Raw genomic sequence first — 14,471 nt, 5'->3', positions numbered from 1 at the left:
TTTTACTAATGCCAGACTACCAGGGGACAACAAGCAGATGTATAACTGCACATGTAGATTAAGGTAGAAAAATAAGTATTACCAGACCTTTGATTAGCTGGGCTAATCATAAGGTAAAACACTGCAGAGGGAACGCTAACTAGAACATTTAGATGAGTTCAGGACTTTAGAGAGGAGGTGAGTAAGACAAGTCAACATCTGTACAAGCAGCAATCACGGATAGTAAGTGAAACCTGGTTGGAAAATGGATAACTGGAACATGAGAAGGCAAACCAAAGACAGGAACGAGCACAACACTATACAGGTAAAGACTACAAACTAAAAAAAAGGAGAGGACCAGGCCTTATAAAGGCTCAGCCTAGTGCCTCATTATATGCTGGAAATACATGACTCCAACATCAAACTAGGGAGCCAGAAACAAGTGGTACTCTCAAAAATAAAGGATGTGTGTGTCAAGTTCAGGTGATGCAAGGATGATGCCAAACCTATAGATTTATAGATTTAAGGGTGCTGTCCCACCGATTTAGTTCCCTGGTAAGAATTAATTGAGCTGAATAAGTACCCTATTGTCCCCGGTATTAGAGAATAAAAAAAGAGTAAAGTTGAAAAAGGTATTTAAGGTTGGGATGTCATTGTAGAATACAGTGAGTAAATAGCTGAATTAGAAGATATTCTTAGAGATTCAGCTGATTTTTACAGCTAACTAAAAGTAAACTAAACTGCATTGACATATGGTTGAAATAACACGATTACATTTTGAGAATGATCAAATGATATAAATATATATATATTTTTAACTCAATGCTATTCAGCTACTGTTTAGTGCTCGGTGTACAGAGTTTACATTTTTACCCTAGTCTAGAGGAGGGCGAACAGAGCATTCTACATAGAGGGAATATCAGGGACAGAACTGGAAATATGAACTCAATGGACCTGCTCCTACTTGTAAATTGTTGTCTGAGAATGGCATTCATAAGGCCTCCAGGTGAGCTTTATTATGTGTGCCCTATTGTATTACCAAGTCAGAAGCGTGTTCCATGTTTTATTCCTACTTTTACTGTCTTGCTACATTATGTTTAAATGACTAAATTTTTGCTCCATTTCCCGTCAACGAAAGCCAACTTCACATACACATACCCAGAATTATTAGCCATAGGGGAACCACTCATTGCTATCCATACGTATAAAACATTTTATACATACAATATACCAAAGACAAAAAGGGAATTGGGGGAACATTAGGAACATGCATTTTGCACGAATGGTGCTGCTGTAGTGGCAAAAATGTATACATATCTCTTCCTCCCTGTTGGTCCAGTGGCTGATGGGCTGGTTGCTGGGCGGGCGGCTGGCGAGGGAGCACTTCCCCTGAACTGTCTGCTCAGCTCCCTCGCGTGCCGCAGAGTGAGGCTGGGAGCCGGAATATGACGTCATCTTCCGTCTCCCAGCCTCACTCTGCGGCGCGCGAGGGAGCTGAGCAGACCGCTCAGGGGAAGTGCTCCCTCGCCAGCTGCCCGCCAGAGCCGCCTGCCCGACTGGCATGTTGTCAGTTAGCCGCAAGGCTAACAAGGCATTTGCCCTGGGCATTTGGGGGCGGCGTTTTTTTGACGCCTCCTGGAAAATGCCGCCCAAGGCAAATGCCTTGTTTGCCTCGCGGCTAAAACGTCCCTGGTTATAGTATAAAGAGCATGTAGAATGTCAGGATGCAGGAGAAAGATTTGTTGTTGTTCTGGTGACTATAGTGTCCCTTTAACAGTAATAACAATATGACTAGAAATCCAACATATTTTTTTTTTAAATGCAGTATTTGTAGTATCTATTTAGATCACACAAACAGGATAAATGCACTTTTCTTCTGCATACAACTTTCATTTTCTGAGCTAGAGAAAATGAACAAGTCCTCCTATCGAGTTTTGGGGGATGATAATGTCTATAATAGATATATTCTAGTAAGGTCCTTCATGACTACAATCTCTGATGTATTATCCTCTGTGACTCCCTGAGAAAATACTTTTCTTCTCATTTGTCTTCTTTTATATAATACAGGAACTGCTCCGAGTATACTGAGCAGATTCAATGTGTGTTTTAAGAACAAAAGGCAAAAGGTAATGACAAGCTGAGGCTTGCTTTATGTCTATAAAAGTTACAAAACAAGCTGTTCAGTATAATTTTAAAGGAACACTATAGCATTAGTAATACAAATCTTTATTAAATTATAAGATTTACTTACTTTTTTCTTCAGCGCTTCTCAGCTCTGCTCTCCAGGTGCCATCAGGGAGTAGGCAAATCCCCCCCCCCCCCCCCCCCAGCGATGTATAATCCAATGCTCCTCGTAGAATGTGCAGTGAGTGCCATGTGTGCATTGAAACTTTTCCATAGGAATTGAAACTTTTTCCATAGGTATTGAATCAATGCTTTCCTATGGTGCTTCCGTGTCACATGATAAGTTTTACTCAGCTTGTGCTATGGAAGAGCCTCTAGTGGCTATCAATATGACAGCCACATGAGGAGGAGTTAACCCAGCAATATAAACATTGCAGTTTCTCAAAAACGACAATGTTTTAAATTGCAGTGTTAAGTTCACTTAACACTGCAATTTAAAACATTGTCGTTTTTGAGAAACTGCACCCAGACCATTTCATTGAGATCCAACCTTCAGCTGCCTGTTCTTGGAATACATTTCCCATAATCCTTTGCTTGCCTTTAGTGTTGTAAGGAAAAGAGGCAACATAATGTGTGGATGGATGTGTAACAGATTAGAGTGTGGTGACATAACTGTATAAAGTGTTTGTTGTATAATTATGCACACTAGATGCCTGTGTTTTTCAGGAAAAATTGTCTAAGCAGAAAATGATGTAGCCTTAGCAGGGTTCCACAGAGCTGCTAATGTATATCATATGTAGAAACATTCCATGCTGGGACAGGATTTTAATAATGGTTTGTTACTGGATGTCAATCTAGTACAGGTTTTACCTGGAATCTGGTCCTCCTACTTTCGCTTATACCACTAAAAAGTTTAAATATGTTTCTATGGAAAAATGGTGAGCATGTGTATGTGTAATATACTATTTCACAGGAGTCGACATGATAGTCCTCACTTTACAATACAATCACCATCAGTCTTTTATTCACTAAACAAAAATATAAAAAAACACCAATTTATTTGTGCTGGGGATTTTTGACTTAATCAAGTATTTCTCTTTTAACCCCTTAAAGGGACACTCCAGGCACCCAGACCACTTCTGCCCATTGGAGTGGTCTGGGTGCCAACTCCCACTACTCTTAACCCTGCAAGTGTAATTATTGCAGTTTTTTTATAAACTGCAATAATTACCTTGTAGGGTTAACTCCTGACTCATAGCACAGATTATCTGTGTTAGAGCGTTGCTGGACGTCCTCACGCTGTGTGAGGACCTCCAGCCTCGCTCAATTCCCCATAGGAAAGCATTGAAAATCTTTTTCAATGCTTTCCTATGGGGAGACCTAATGCGCATGCGCGGCATTGCCGCGCATGCGCTTTAGGTCTCCTCGGCCGGTGGGTGGGATCAGTCTCGCCCACCGGCCGACGGAGTCAGAAGGAGGAGCGGCGCGGTGGAGGAGGCAGCGACGAGGGACATCGTCGCTGCCTCAGGTAAGTGACTGAAGGGGTTTTTACCCCTTCAGCAACTGGGGATTGGGGGGTGGGAGGGAGAGGGAACCTGCAGTGCCAGGAAAACGGATTGTTTTCCTGGCACTGGAGTTTTCCTTTAAGGACCAAACTTCTGGAATAAAAGGGAATCATGACATGTCACACATGTCATGTGTCCTTAAGGGGTTAAAGCATGGGACAGAGATGAACTGCAAAGATTGTATTTTTTTCAAAACCTGATAAAATGTAAAATGTATATTAAATCAGGTAAGTTATTCTTCCATGAGTTTTAATATGCACCAGGAAGGTGCCTTTACATAAGCACAGTTTTTCGCTAAGGCATTAAAAGTCAGGAATTCACCAATACATTGCACATTTAAGGAAAAAATATCTTCAATTGTGCTATGTTTCCATATTAGCTATATCAGCCTTAAAGCAGCACTGTCACTTTGCAATTTAGTTTTTTTTTTATCTAAAACATTTCTATTCTCCTATTTCTATTTTTAGTTTTTAGTTTTTTAGTTTTGCTTTTTTAAATATTTCCTCGAAACAGTGGGAACTACTTTTTCATATAAGGGATTGTGATCTTTGTCAGTCTTTGCCAATGGTTCATTTTTAGTTGCTAAACTCACAATCCATCAGGCAAACTAATCCCAAAAAAGGGCAAACGTTAGCTCTGCTTCTGGGACCATTAGGAGAATCTAGTTAGCTATATGAACTATGCAGGGCCATTCAGAACCCAATGAACATATATATATATTGCTTAGCTCTATGAGACACCCTGCTTTGCCTACAGGGAACCCATATATGTTGTTAAACCATTTAAAAATATTTTGACAAATTACACAAATCATTGTTGGCTGAAGTGGTTATGGTGCTTTAAGTGTTCCTTTAAAGTCAATTATATATTTCCAGCACAACTCTACTTAAGCAGCTCTATTCTTCAACAATGGCTTTTTATTATACAATACGTATTTAGAATGCTTGGAAAATACTGTGTGCTGCTAATATTTTATGCAACATGTATAACAATCATCTGTTCCCACAGGTCTTGAATTCAATTCTTAGAAAAGGGAGCTCTATTATAGGAACTTTAAAGCCTCAACTACATTTTTAAATACACCTTTTGTTCTGCAATTATCTGCTCATAAAATAAAGATGGGAGCGAGAGTATTAAACTCCAATTTAGGGCAAACACTGAAAGTAAGATACATTCTAAGCAGTTATTTTGCTAATGTGTTTGACTATACACACTGGATCAGTTTGTGGTTTGGGAAAGAAGTGCATAAAGCACTCAGCAGTCAGGGAGGAGTCTTTTTTTGTCATTTGTACAATGTAATCTATATGGGGCCATTTAATTGTTGTAATTTTTATTAAATAATGCACGAGTGACCAATTTGACTTTGAATGTGTTAAACTGATTTTTTATATGCATTATGTTTGTGTTTTTTGCAACCGACTCTGTATATAATTGTTCTAACATGTTGTAGAAACTTGAAAACCAAATCTTTTGAAAAGTAAATGAAAATTAAAAAACAAAGTTCAGGCTAACATCTGTAGGTGTCAAGTGTTATGCTTACAGAAAATCCTGTTGACACTTTTATGAAAATGTTTGTAATAATATTTGTGTAAGGGGCAAATAGCCGTATATGGAGTAAGGATCCAGCATAAGCGTAGGATGGTATAAAGGGAGCAAGTCGGTTGTGGTGTGCCGAGACCGACGATACGGTAGGCCTGTAAATAAAGAGGGCCCACCAAGGAGTAAGAAAGTAAAGTAAATGGAAAGAAAAGAGAAAGTGTTGAAATGAGGAGTGGGTGGGAGGGTCATTCTGATGCTGACCTCAAGTGATATGAGTCAGGTAAGGGGTGTCCCTTATATAGGGGAGTGAATTAATTTAAGCCCCTCCCACAAATACAGGCCAAACGGCCTTAATACTTATGTGATCATTTATAATAATCAGTGTTGTTTTCTTTGCCAGTAGCATGTTTTTTTAGATATGTGCACTTAATTACGGTCCGAATGTGAATTCGGACGAATTTCGTGAATTCGGAAATTTGGGTACATCTGAATGTCCGAATAGATGAATTGCCGAATTGTCGAAGTCCCGAAGTTCCGAAATTACCAAATTTCCAAAGTGTCGAAGTGCCGAAGTTCCGAAGTGCTGAAGTGGTGAAGTTCCGAAGTGTCGAAGTGCTGAAGCACAGTATTGCCTAAGATGTAATATACTTACCCAGTGGAAGAATGAAGAATGTTACACTGTATACAATTTTAACCCCTTAAGGACCAAACTTCTGGAATAAAAGGGAATCATGACATGTCACACATGTCATGTGTCCTTAAGGGGTTAAATAAAAAGTATTCAAATATAGCCAGGATTGCAACACTTGCAACAATCAAGTAACATGCATTCATATAAAATGTAAGTTACTTAGCCAGTCAAGGTAATGACAGGAATGAATAAGTAGATAACTCCATAATTCCCCCCAAAAAAGCCCCCCCCCTCCCGAGCCCCCACCCGTGCCGCGCGAGTGGGGGCTTCTAACCTGAAGGGGGGACCTATTGCCCCCCTCGGCCCCCACTCCCGAATAGCGGGTGGGGGCCCTACAGAAAAACAAGGGGGGGACACCTAATGTCCTCCCCCTGACCCCCACCCCTGAGCGGTGGGTGGGGGCCCTAAATACTAATAAGGGGGGGACCTAATGTCCTCCCCCCTGGCCCCAACCCCTGAGCGGTCAGTGGGAGCCCTAAATTAGAATAAGGGGGGGACCTTATGTCCTCCTTTTTTTTCTTCTCACTGCTCACTGTTTAATAGACATGCCCCTACTCGCGGTATGGGGCAAAATTTACTAATACTAAGTAATTTTTACTTAGAATTAGTAAATTTGTCTGAAAGACCAATTTAGGTCTTTCAGCCTTATGGTAGATAACTCCCTAATACCGTGGGAATTAGGGAGTTATCTACTAAGCGGCTGCAAGTCCCGAAGTGCCGAAATTCCAGAATGTCGAAGTGCTAAAATTCCGAAGGGCCGAAGCGCCGAAGTTTCGAAGTGCCGAAGTGCCGTAGTCCCGAATTGCCGAAGTCCTGAATTTCAGAATGCCGTACCGAACCGAAAAGTTTCCCCATGCACATGCCTAGTGTTTATCTCCATTTTACAACAACAACAACAACAACGAAAAACAACCTAATCTTGTTTTCAGGTGTTGAATTCATTCAGGATTTAAACAGACATAAATGAGACAAAAGAAGTATTGGCCAATTGGTATTATTGAAAGATGTTGCTGATTAAATAAGATTTGCAACAAGGTATTCAGATATGAGTTGAATAGTTTGAAGTAAAGTGGAACAAATAAAGAGATCTAAACAGAAACAATTTCTAAACAACTGTCAATAGTTACAACTGTATGAAATGTGAATGTGTCCTATAGATCTACATCTGGTTTCTCCACCTTAAAAAGAAAGAAAATAGTTCTGAGCAAATTAAAGTATTGTCTAAAAAAGGGTGGAACCAACAATAAAGGGGTGAAATTGCCTGAAAAGGAGTGAATTCAATTATAATTTGGTGGTAAGGGAGGATGGTAATAAACAATAAATGTGTGTGGAGTATGTCTACTGGGAGATACGAGGACTGCTAACAAACATGGGGAGAGGGGAACTCAATAAACCCATGAGAGTAATAAACAAAGGAGAAAACCCTTTACTTGTACCAAGAAAATAAATACCATTACTTTTGTGCTTGCATTATAAAAAAAAAGTGGTCAATTTGTAAAGAAATATGTGTGGTTTAAGACAGTGATGGGGACTGAAATACATATTTCTGGAATTGCTTGGGATAAAAGACACTGACAGATAACAAATGCTGACTGATAGGTTAACTGGAAGACATAGAAGGGGTGGCTTAGTGATACAGAGCATAGAGAAATACATTGGACTGACATATGGGGAGCCATACAAATGTAGATGGGGCTGCATTGCAGTAATTTATATTAAGCATGAATTAAATGATTTGTACAGAGATGTGCCTCGTTGGTGCAGCTGTCCCTTAATTGTGGACCTTTTAGCCACTGTACAATTAGAGTATCTACAAAAAAAGTTATTTGTTTTTTTCCTCAGATACAATACTGCTTGTTACAACAACTCTACTTACCAGTTTGTGGGTTTAATGTGAAGAACCCTTGACTATTTCCACTGGAGAAGGAAAAAGACAATTTGCCAGTTGAAATGAAGTCTGCGTCTGAAGCTTCCAGCTGAAGGACTGAGATGTGAGGTGGAGAATTTTCCATTATTGATGCGTAATAAACAGCCTTTGACATTTGGGGGATGTTATCATTGACATCAGTGACTTCAATGTAAACCTCCGTAACAGAGAAGAGAGGAATTGACCCCAAATCTGTAGCATAAATGGTTAACCAGTAACTGGAAACAGATTCCCGGTCAAGAGCAACCTCAGTCCGTATGATACCTAAGAATTGAAAAAGTTATTGGATATATATGAATGTTTCTTACAAATTCTTATTACAGGAACATGCCTAGCCCCTTATCTACTAGACTTCAAACTATAGTCCATCTTTCCCTCCCACTTCTACTCTTTTCCTTCTTCCTGGAAGTTAAAGGAACACTATAGGGTCAGTAACACAATCATGTATTCCTGACCATATAGTGTAAAAAGCACTAGCTATCCCCCCTGGGCCCTCCGAATTACATTAAAATCTTTATTCCAGCCTGCTGGTTCTGGCTCTGCCACTGATCTGCCTCCTTGGCTGACATAATCAGAAGTGATGATTTCAGCCAATCACAGCTTTATCATAGGAAAGCATTGGATTGGCTGGGATTGTCAATTCTGATGATTTCAGCAAAGGAAGCAAGTCGGTGGCGGAGTCAAACGCCACCCTGGCCAATTGGCAGCTCTTCATAGAGATGCATTGAATCAATGCATCTCTATAAGGAAAGTTCAGTGTCTCCACACAGAGGGTGGATACACTGAATGGCAGTGCTGCACAGTGTGCAGTACTGAACCAGGAAGCACCTCTAGCAGCCATCTGAGGAGTGGCCAGAGGAAGTGTCCCTAGGCTGTAATGTAAACACTGCTTTTTCTCTGAAAAGACAGTGTTTACAGCAAGAAGCATCCAGGGACTGACTATACTCACCAGAACAAATACAATAAGCTGTAGTTGTTCTGATGACTATAGTGTCCCTTTAAGTTTAGTTTATCAGAAAGGCTGGGATGAGTATTTCCTAAATAAATTATCAAAGTCACTGGAAAATGTCCTTTAAATTACCAGTAAAGTAAATAGACAACTGTACAAGTTTATTGTTCATGCCTGAATGTCCTTCATTAGTGGAAAGAGCTGCCAAAAAAAAATTGTGTAATACATGTGTATTGCTTTCGCCTGTAGAAATTGACAGTCCAGGAACTTGGGTTATTTTTTTGCAGGAGACAACAATACTTAACCATGCTTTTACATTTGTAATACACTTATATAATGCATAGAATGTAGACAAACATATTCTAGAGTACCGCTTCAACATATACATTTTGTAAAGAAAACAATTACCATACAATTTAATGCTACACATAACTAATTTTGTGGAAATTAAAAATAACAAGCCATGGTAAAACTTAAAGGAACACTCCAAGGATGATAACTATTACATTACTCTGTAATGGTTATGGTGTCAAGAGCACCCTGGCATCCCCCAACTTACGTAGTCAAACCATTTTAGAACTGTTTTACTTTTTACCTGGGGACTGCTGGGTGCGCTCCTTGCCCCTACTTCTGACAGAGAGCCGGAAATGATCAGCTTGCCCTCTCACCCAATAAGCTAGCCCTGATCTGCACTGCTTAGGAGCTTCCGGCTCTCTGTTGTAAGAGTGGAGGATAGAAGGGGTTCCTGAGTATCTAAAATGATTTTACTAGGTAAAAAGGTGGGAAACAGGGCACTCATGTCATCATAGCCGCTAAAATGCCCTTTCATTTTTATGGTGATTTGGAGTGTTTCTTTAACTTGTGGTCAAAAGCCAGCAAAAAAGCAAAATAGATTGCACCTGAAGAATTTACAAGAATGAAAAAATGAATAAACCAGATACTTTATTAAACCAAAATAAATAGCTGGCTTTACGCACAGTATATTGAAATGCAACATTACTCTTTTTTCCATTTAAGGTTTATTTAACTGTAGCTCTGTTGAATTTGAAGTAAAATCTGAATTTACCTGTCTCTTCACTAATGCTGAATATGGAGAGGTCAGATCCATCTCTGATTGAGTATCTTATCTCCCCATCTTTTCCTTTATCTCCATCCTGGGCTGTAATGGAAAGGACTGGAGTCCCAGGTGGAGAGTTCTCTGGCACAGAACCATTGAAAACAAATGATTTAAAGTTTGGTGCTTGCAAGTTCTCATTGACGTCCAACACTTCAATCTCCACATGGCACACCGATGAATGAGGGAATGGATGGCCCGCATCTGTAGCCCTGACAGTCAAATTGTAGAATGACTTTTTTTCAAAATCAATTTCCTTCTCTAAAATAAGAGCCCCTGTCAATTTCTCCATTTGAAATACACCAAGCTCACCAGTGATAAGGGAAAAGGACACTTCTCCGTTTATGCCAATATCAGAGTCTAGAGCATCCACAAAATAGATGATGCTTCCTACAGGAATATCCTCTGGAATTTTCACATTGGCTGTCACAGGCCTACAGTAAGGAGCATTGTCATTGACATCTTCAAGTGTGACAACAACATCGGTGGTAGAAAATAATTGTCGGCCTCTTTTGGGTTGATCTCTGGCCTCTATTTTGAGCTTATATTTTGGAATTAATTCACGGTCCAGTAGGCCTTTGACTGTTAATTCTCCTGTTATACTGTCAACTGCAAACTTATCTGTAGGTGTTAAAAGGGTGTATTTTACTCTGCCATTATCATCCATGTCATTATCATCTGCTTTCACTTTAAGAACAAGGGCACCTATCTTAGCATCTTCAAGTAATACAACACAGTATCCAGATGCTGGGAAACTGGGAACATTATCATTAGCATCCAACAAATTAGCAGCTAATATCTTCCAAGATGATCTTTGAGGTGTGCCAAGATCATACACTGTAATGTTGAGGATATAAGAACTTGTTATTTCTCGATCTAATGGGGAAGCTACAAACAACGTTCCATTCTCAATGTCTATGGCAAAACAACCATCCTCATTGCCCTGAGAAATTACATAGACTAACTGGCCATTAAAGCCAGTATCAAGGTCAACAGCAGAAAGTTGAACAATCGCAGAGTTGACAGGAAAATCTTCTGCCACATCAATCGATATTGGGAAACTGTCATGAAAATGGGGGGCATGACTGTTTATTAAGTGAATATTAAAAGCTGTATCCTCCTCAAGTCCTTGGTCTTCCGGAGGCATTTGGAAAGAGTCTAACATGTTAGCAGCTATTTTGTTCACTACTCCAGTCTCATCACATTTTTCTGAAACTGATGTACCCTCATTTAGTATTGTTATATTAACCACAGTTGAGTCTGCATAATTATTTCCATCTCTAGCAGTGACAACAAGGGTGTAGAAGTAGAGCTGAGAATTTGGTGGATTGTAAAAATCACTTCTAACGGTAATTACTCCAGAGGTTGGGTCTAGTTTAAATTTTTGCATTTCATTACCCGACATTATTTCATACTGAATATTTTGCAGTTCATCCACATCTACTGCTGAAAGGGAAGTTACTTTCTCCCCAATTGGTAGGTCTCTTGGTATTGTGATACTACAGTTTACCTTCTCAAACATCGGAGAATTGTCATTTAGATTGTTAAGGATGAGGGATACGTAAACTTCACTCTGTTTGCGAAATGGAGACCCCCAGTCTGAGGCCCAAACACGTAGACGATACATCCTTTGTGTTAACTCATAATCAAGGACTCTAGTATTAGAAATAACCCCAGATAATTGGTTAATGACAAAAGGGGCATTTTTTGTACTGGCCAATGTGTATGTGACCCTACCATTGTTACCCAAGTCAGCATCAGTAGCACTAACCTGTAAGATTTTAGATCCTACAGGACTGTTTTCATTGAAAGCCCCATGATATGAAGATCGTGTGAAAACTGGGGCATGGTTATTGCAATCAATAACATCGACAAGAACAGTGGTAGAAACTCGTCCATCGAGGGCTGCCACTTCTAATTGAAATTGAGACTGTTCTTTTACATCCATTTGCTTACTGGTGACGATCAAACCAGTCTCAGTAAAGACTTTAAATTTGTCTGTAGTAGTTTTGAAGTGATAACCTCCCGCCGCAATGGCTGGAATAACTTTTACAAGAGCAACATATGTCCCAGGAGGACTGCATTCATTAATTTGTACCTTATGAACATCTGATTCAAATCTGGCAAGGGCATATTTCCAAGGTGGTATATAAATTATTTTAACTGGAGAATATGCAGGAGGTTTGCTTTTGTCTTTAGCCTGAAGACTTAGATTAAAGCCTTGTGGGTTTTCCATCCAATTAATGGGTGCTGTAGATATCACTGTAAATTCATTTTTACCTACATAAGATCGCACGACTTTGAAATAGTTTGAGGGGTCTCCAGCCACAATCTCCAAGGAATCTATACTGCATTCAGGATCTGCCAAGTCAACTGTCACTGTGGCATAAAGGAGCTGCTCGGAGTTATCTGGTATTGCAGTTGTTACAGAAGATATAACAGGAGGTTTTTTAAGTGCTGGTTGCACTAGTACCTCCAGTGAAGCCAGATTCCCAAACCCGTTCCCTTCTGAGATTTTTTTCATGCGGTCAACTGCTAAAATCTGAAGCTTGTGGAGAGCTTTTTGTGTGGCATTTAGTTGCCCGACCAACATGACAGTACCACTGGTTGGATGAATACAGAAGTATGGGGACTTGGTGTTGAATGTATAATAAAACATAGCATTCTGTCCCAAATCTGCATCCGTAGCACTGATTTTCCCAAGGACTGTTTTAAGGGGTGCATCTTCATTTATTACAAATCTGTAAGAGGTTGTTGAAAAAAGTGGCCTTAGATCATTTGTGTCCAGAATTTGAATGATCACTTTAGTTCGTGCTTTATATGTCAATGATGTCTCTGAAGCTTGAATCATCAACTGATAATTATCTTTGACTTCTCTGTTTAAAAGAGCCATATTACCACTCCGCATTCTTACTCTTAAAAAGCAAAAATCTCCAACTACAGACTCTTCTATCTTAAAGAGACCAGTGGTGTCTCCTGATATAATCTGATATTTTATTGACCAGCGAGGGTCCTTAAGGTAAATACCCATCTTCACTCGGCTCACGACATAAGTTTTTGGGGCCGAATTTTCATAGATGGTTGTTAGGTAAACACTTTGAGTAAAGTTGAAAGACAAAGTATCCTCATGGCTTGGACTTTCTTGGCTGATCACGTAGTGTGCCAACAATATGGTAAAGCTGAGGATTTCTGTGCTTCTAAGGCTGAGCATTGTTGGCTTCTCCCTAGATGGTAAGAAAATGAAAAAAAGTCATGTTACTAGAACACAACATAAAACACTATAACATGAATTAAAGAGTACCATGCAGGGTTAATACATGGATAAATATCTTAAGTTAAAGGACTACTCTAGGCACCATTATGCTCTGCTTCACACTATGCCAGGGATAGCGGTCAGTGATTGTCTAAGAGTGTCAGCTGAGCACTCTTATCCAACCACTGTTCAAGCTTTGGTATGAACTAGTATGGGGTGAGGCAGAAGCATGGTTTAATCTTCTTTGCCATATTGAGGCTGCAGAGGACAGATAATTTCTACTAAACGGTGAGTAAATGATGTAGTAATGATGCAAGACCTGTTGTCATCAATTGGTTATACTGCCTACAGTGTGCCTTTAAGGACATATACACAAGATATATATGCTTGTGTATATACCCAAACTAACTTAATGTCACCAGGCTTCAAGAAATATATTTTGCTTCTCTTACAGACATTATACATTAACATTATTTTACTATGCAAGTGGTGAAAACATGGTGCGTACATTGTACTCTACAATTAATTGATAATTCAAGACTCCCTTTAAGTGGTTGATTACTGTTCCTCAAATGCTGTTAGTGGTTTCATTTTGACATATTATCATCATTTCACAGTGATGCAGATTACAGTCTAGGCTGACATGATGTCAACAAAACCATTCCCAGCTTCGGTTTACCTTTATCTGTAATAGGTGGAAATTGGGCATTAACAAACTGTACCTGGCTCACACCCAACTGAGACCAGAAGTACTTGTTTTCTTCAACACATTTTAATACTGTTAATAACGTGATCCTCCTCCCATACATTCATTAAACAATATTTGCAATGACTTTGCATTTACATTTGTACTTATTCAGCAGCATAGCAATATTAGTTGAATCTTGAATTTCTGACAAGCTGTAGAAGACCTTTGTTGCCCATGTTCTTGTCCACTTACATATTGTAACCTTTTTTTTGTATACTTGTTTTTTTATCCCTGTACAACCATCTTGCAAACATATATACATCCAATCACATACATATTTATAGACACACACACTAATTTATAAAAAAAAAAAATTAAAGACAGGAGCCGCACTCAGTCCCAGCAGACACCCGGTACACTGGAGCAGGACCAGCAATCCCACAATAATAAGGCAAACAACGAGAAAATATCCAGGCACTCTAGGTGTTCAAGTCACAGGCAGATTTATTGGAACAAAAAAAGAAGCAGCAATGTTTCGACCTGCCAAGAGGTCTTTGTCAAGCTACACACACACTAATGTATAGACACATAAAGCCATATATGCACCAAATGGTAAACAAACACGGTAAACAATTATTCCTT

At 39.5% G+C, this 14,471-nt stretch overlaps 1 protein-coding gene across 1 annotated transcript in view; it reads right to left on the bottom strand.

Moving 5' to 3' along the window:
* FAT2 (FAT atypical cadherin 2) overlaps positions 1 to 14,471 on the bottom strand; it is a 103,343-nt gene that overhangs the window by 49,082 nt on the left and 39,790 nt on the right. Inside the window, exons 2-3 of the mRNA XM_063447863.1 lie at positions 9,841 to 13,112; positions 7,775 to 8,089 (exon numbers count right to left, since the gene is read on the bottom strand). Of these exons, the coding sequence (XP_063303933.1) occupies positions 7,775 to 8,089; positions 9,841 to 13,099 (3,574 nt within the window). The 5' untranslated portion in view covers positions 13,100 to 13,112. The remainder of the gene's footprint in view (positions 1 to 7,774; positions 8,090 to 9,840; positions 13,113 to 14,471) is intronic.

Source organism: Pelobates fuscus, chromosome 3, assembly GCF_036172605.1.
Source record: "Pelobates fuscus isolate aPelFus1 chromosome 3, aPelFus1.pri, whole genome shotgun sequence".
Lineage (NCBI taxonomy): Eukaryota > Metazoa > Chordata > Amphibia > Anura > Pelobatidae > Pelobates > Pelobates fuscus.
This window is presented reverse-complemented; position numbering and strand designations above follow the sequence as displayed.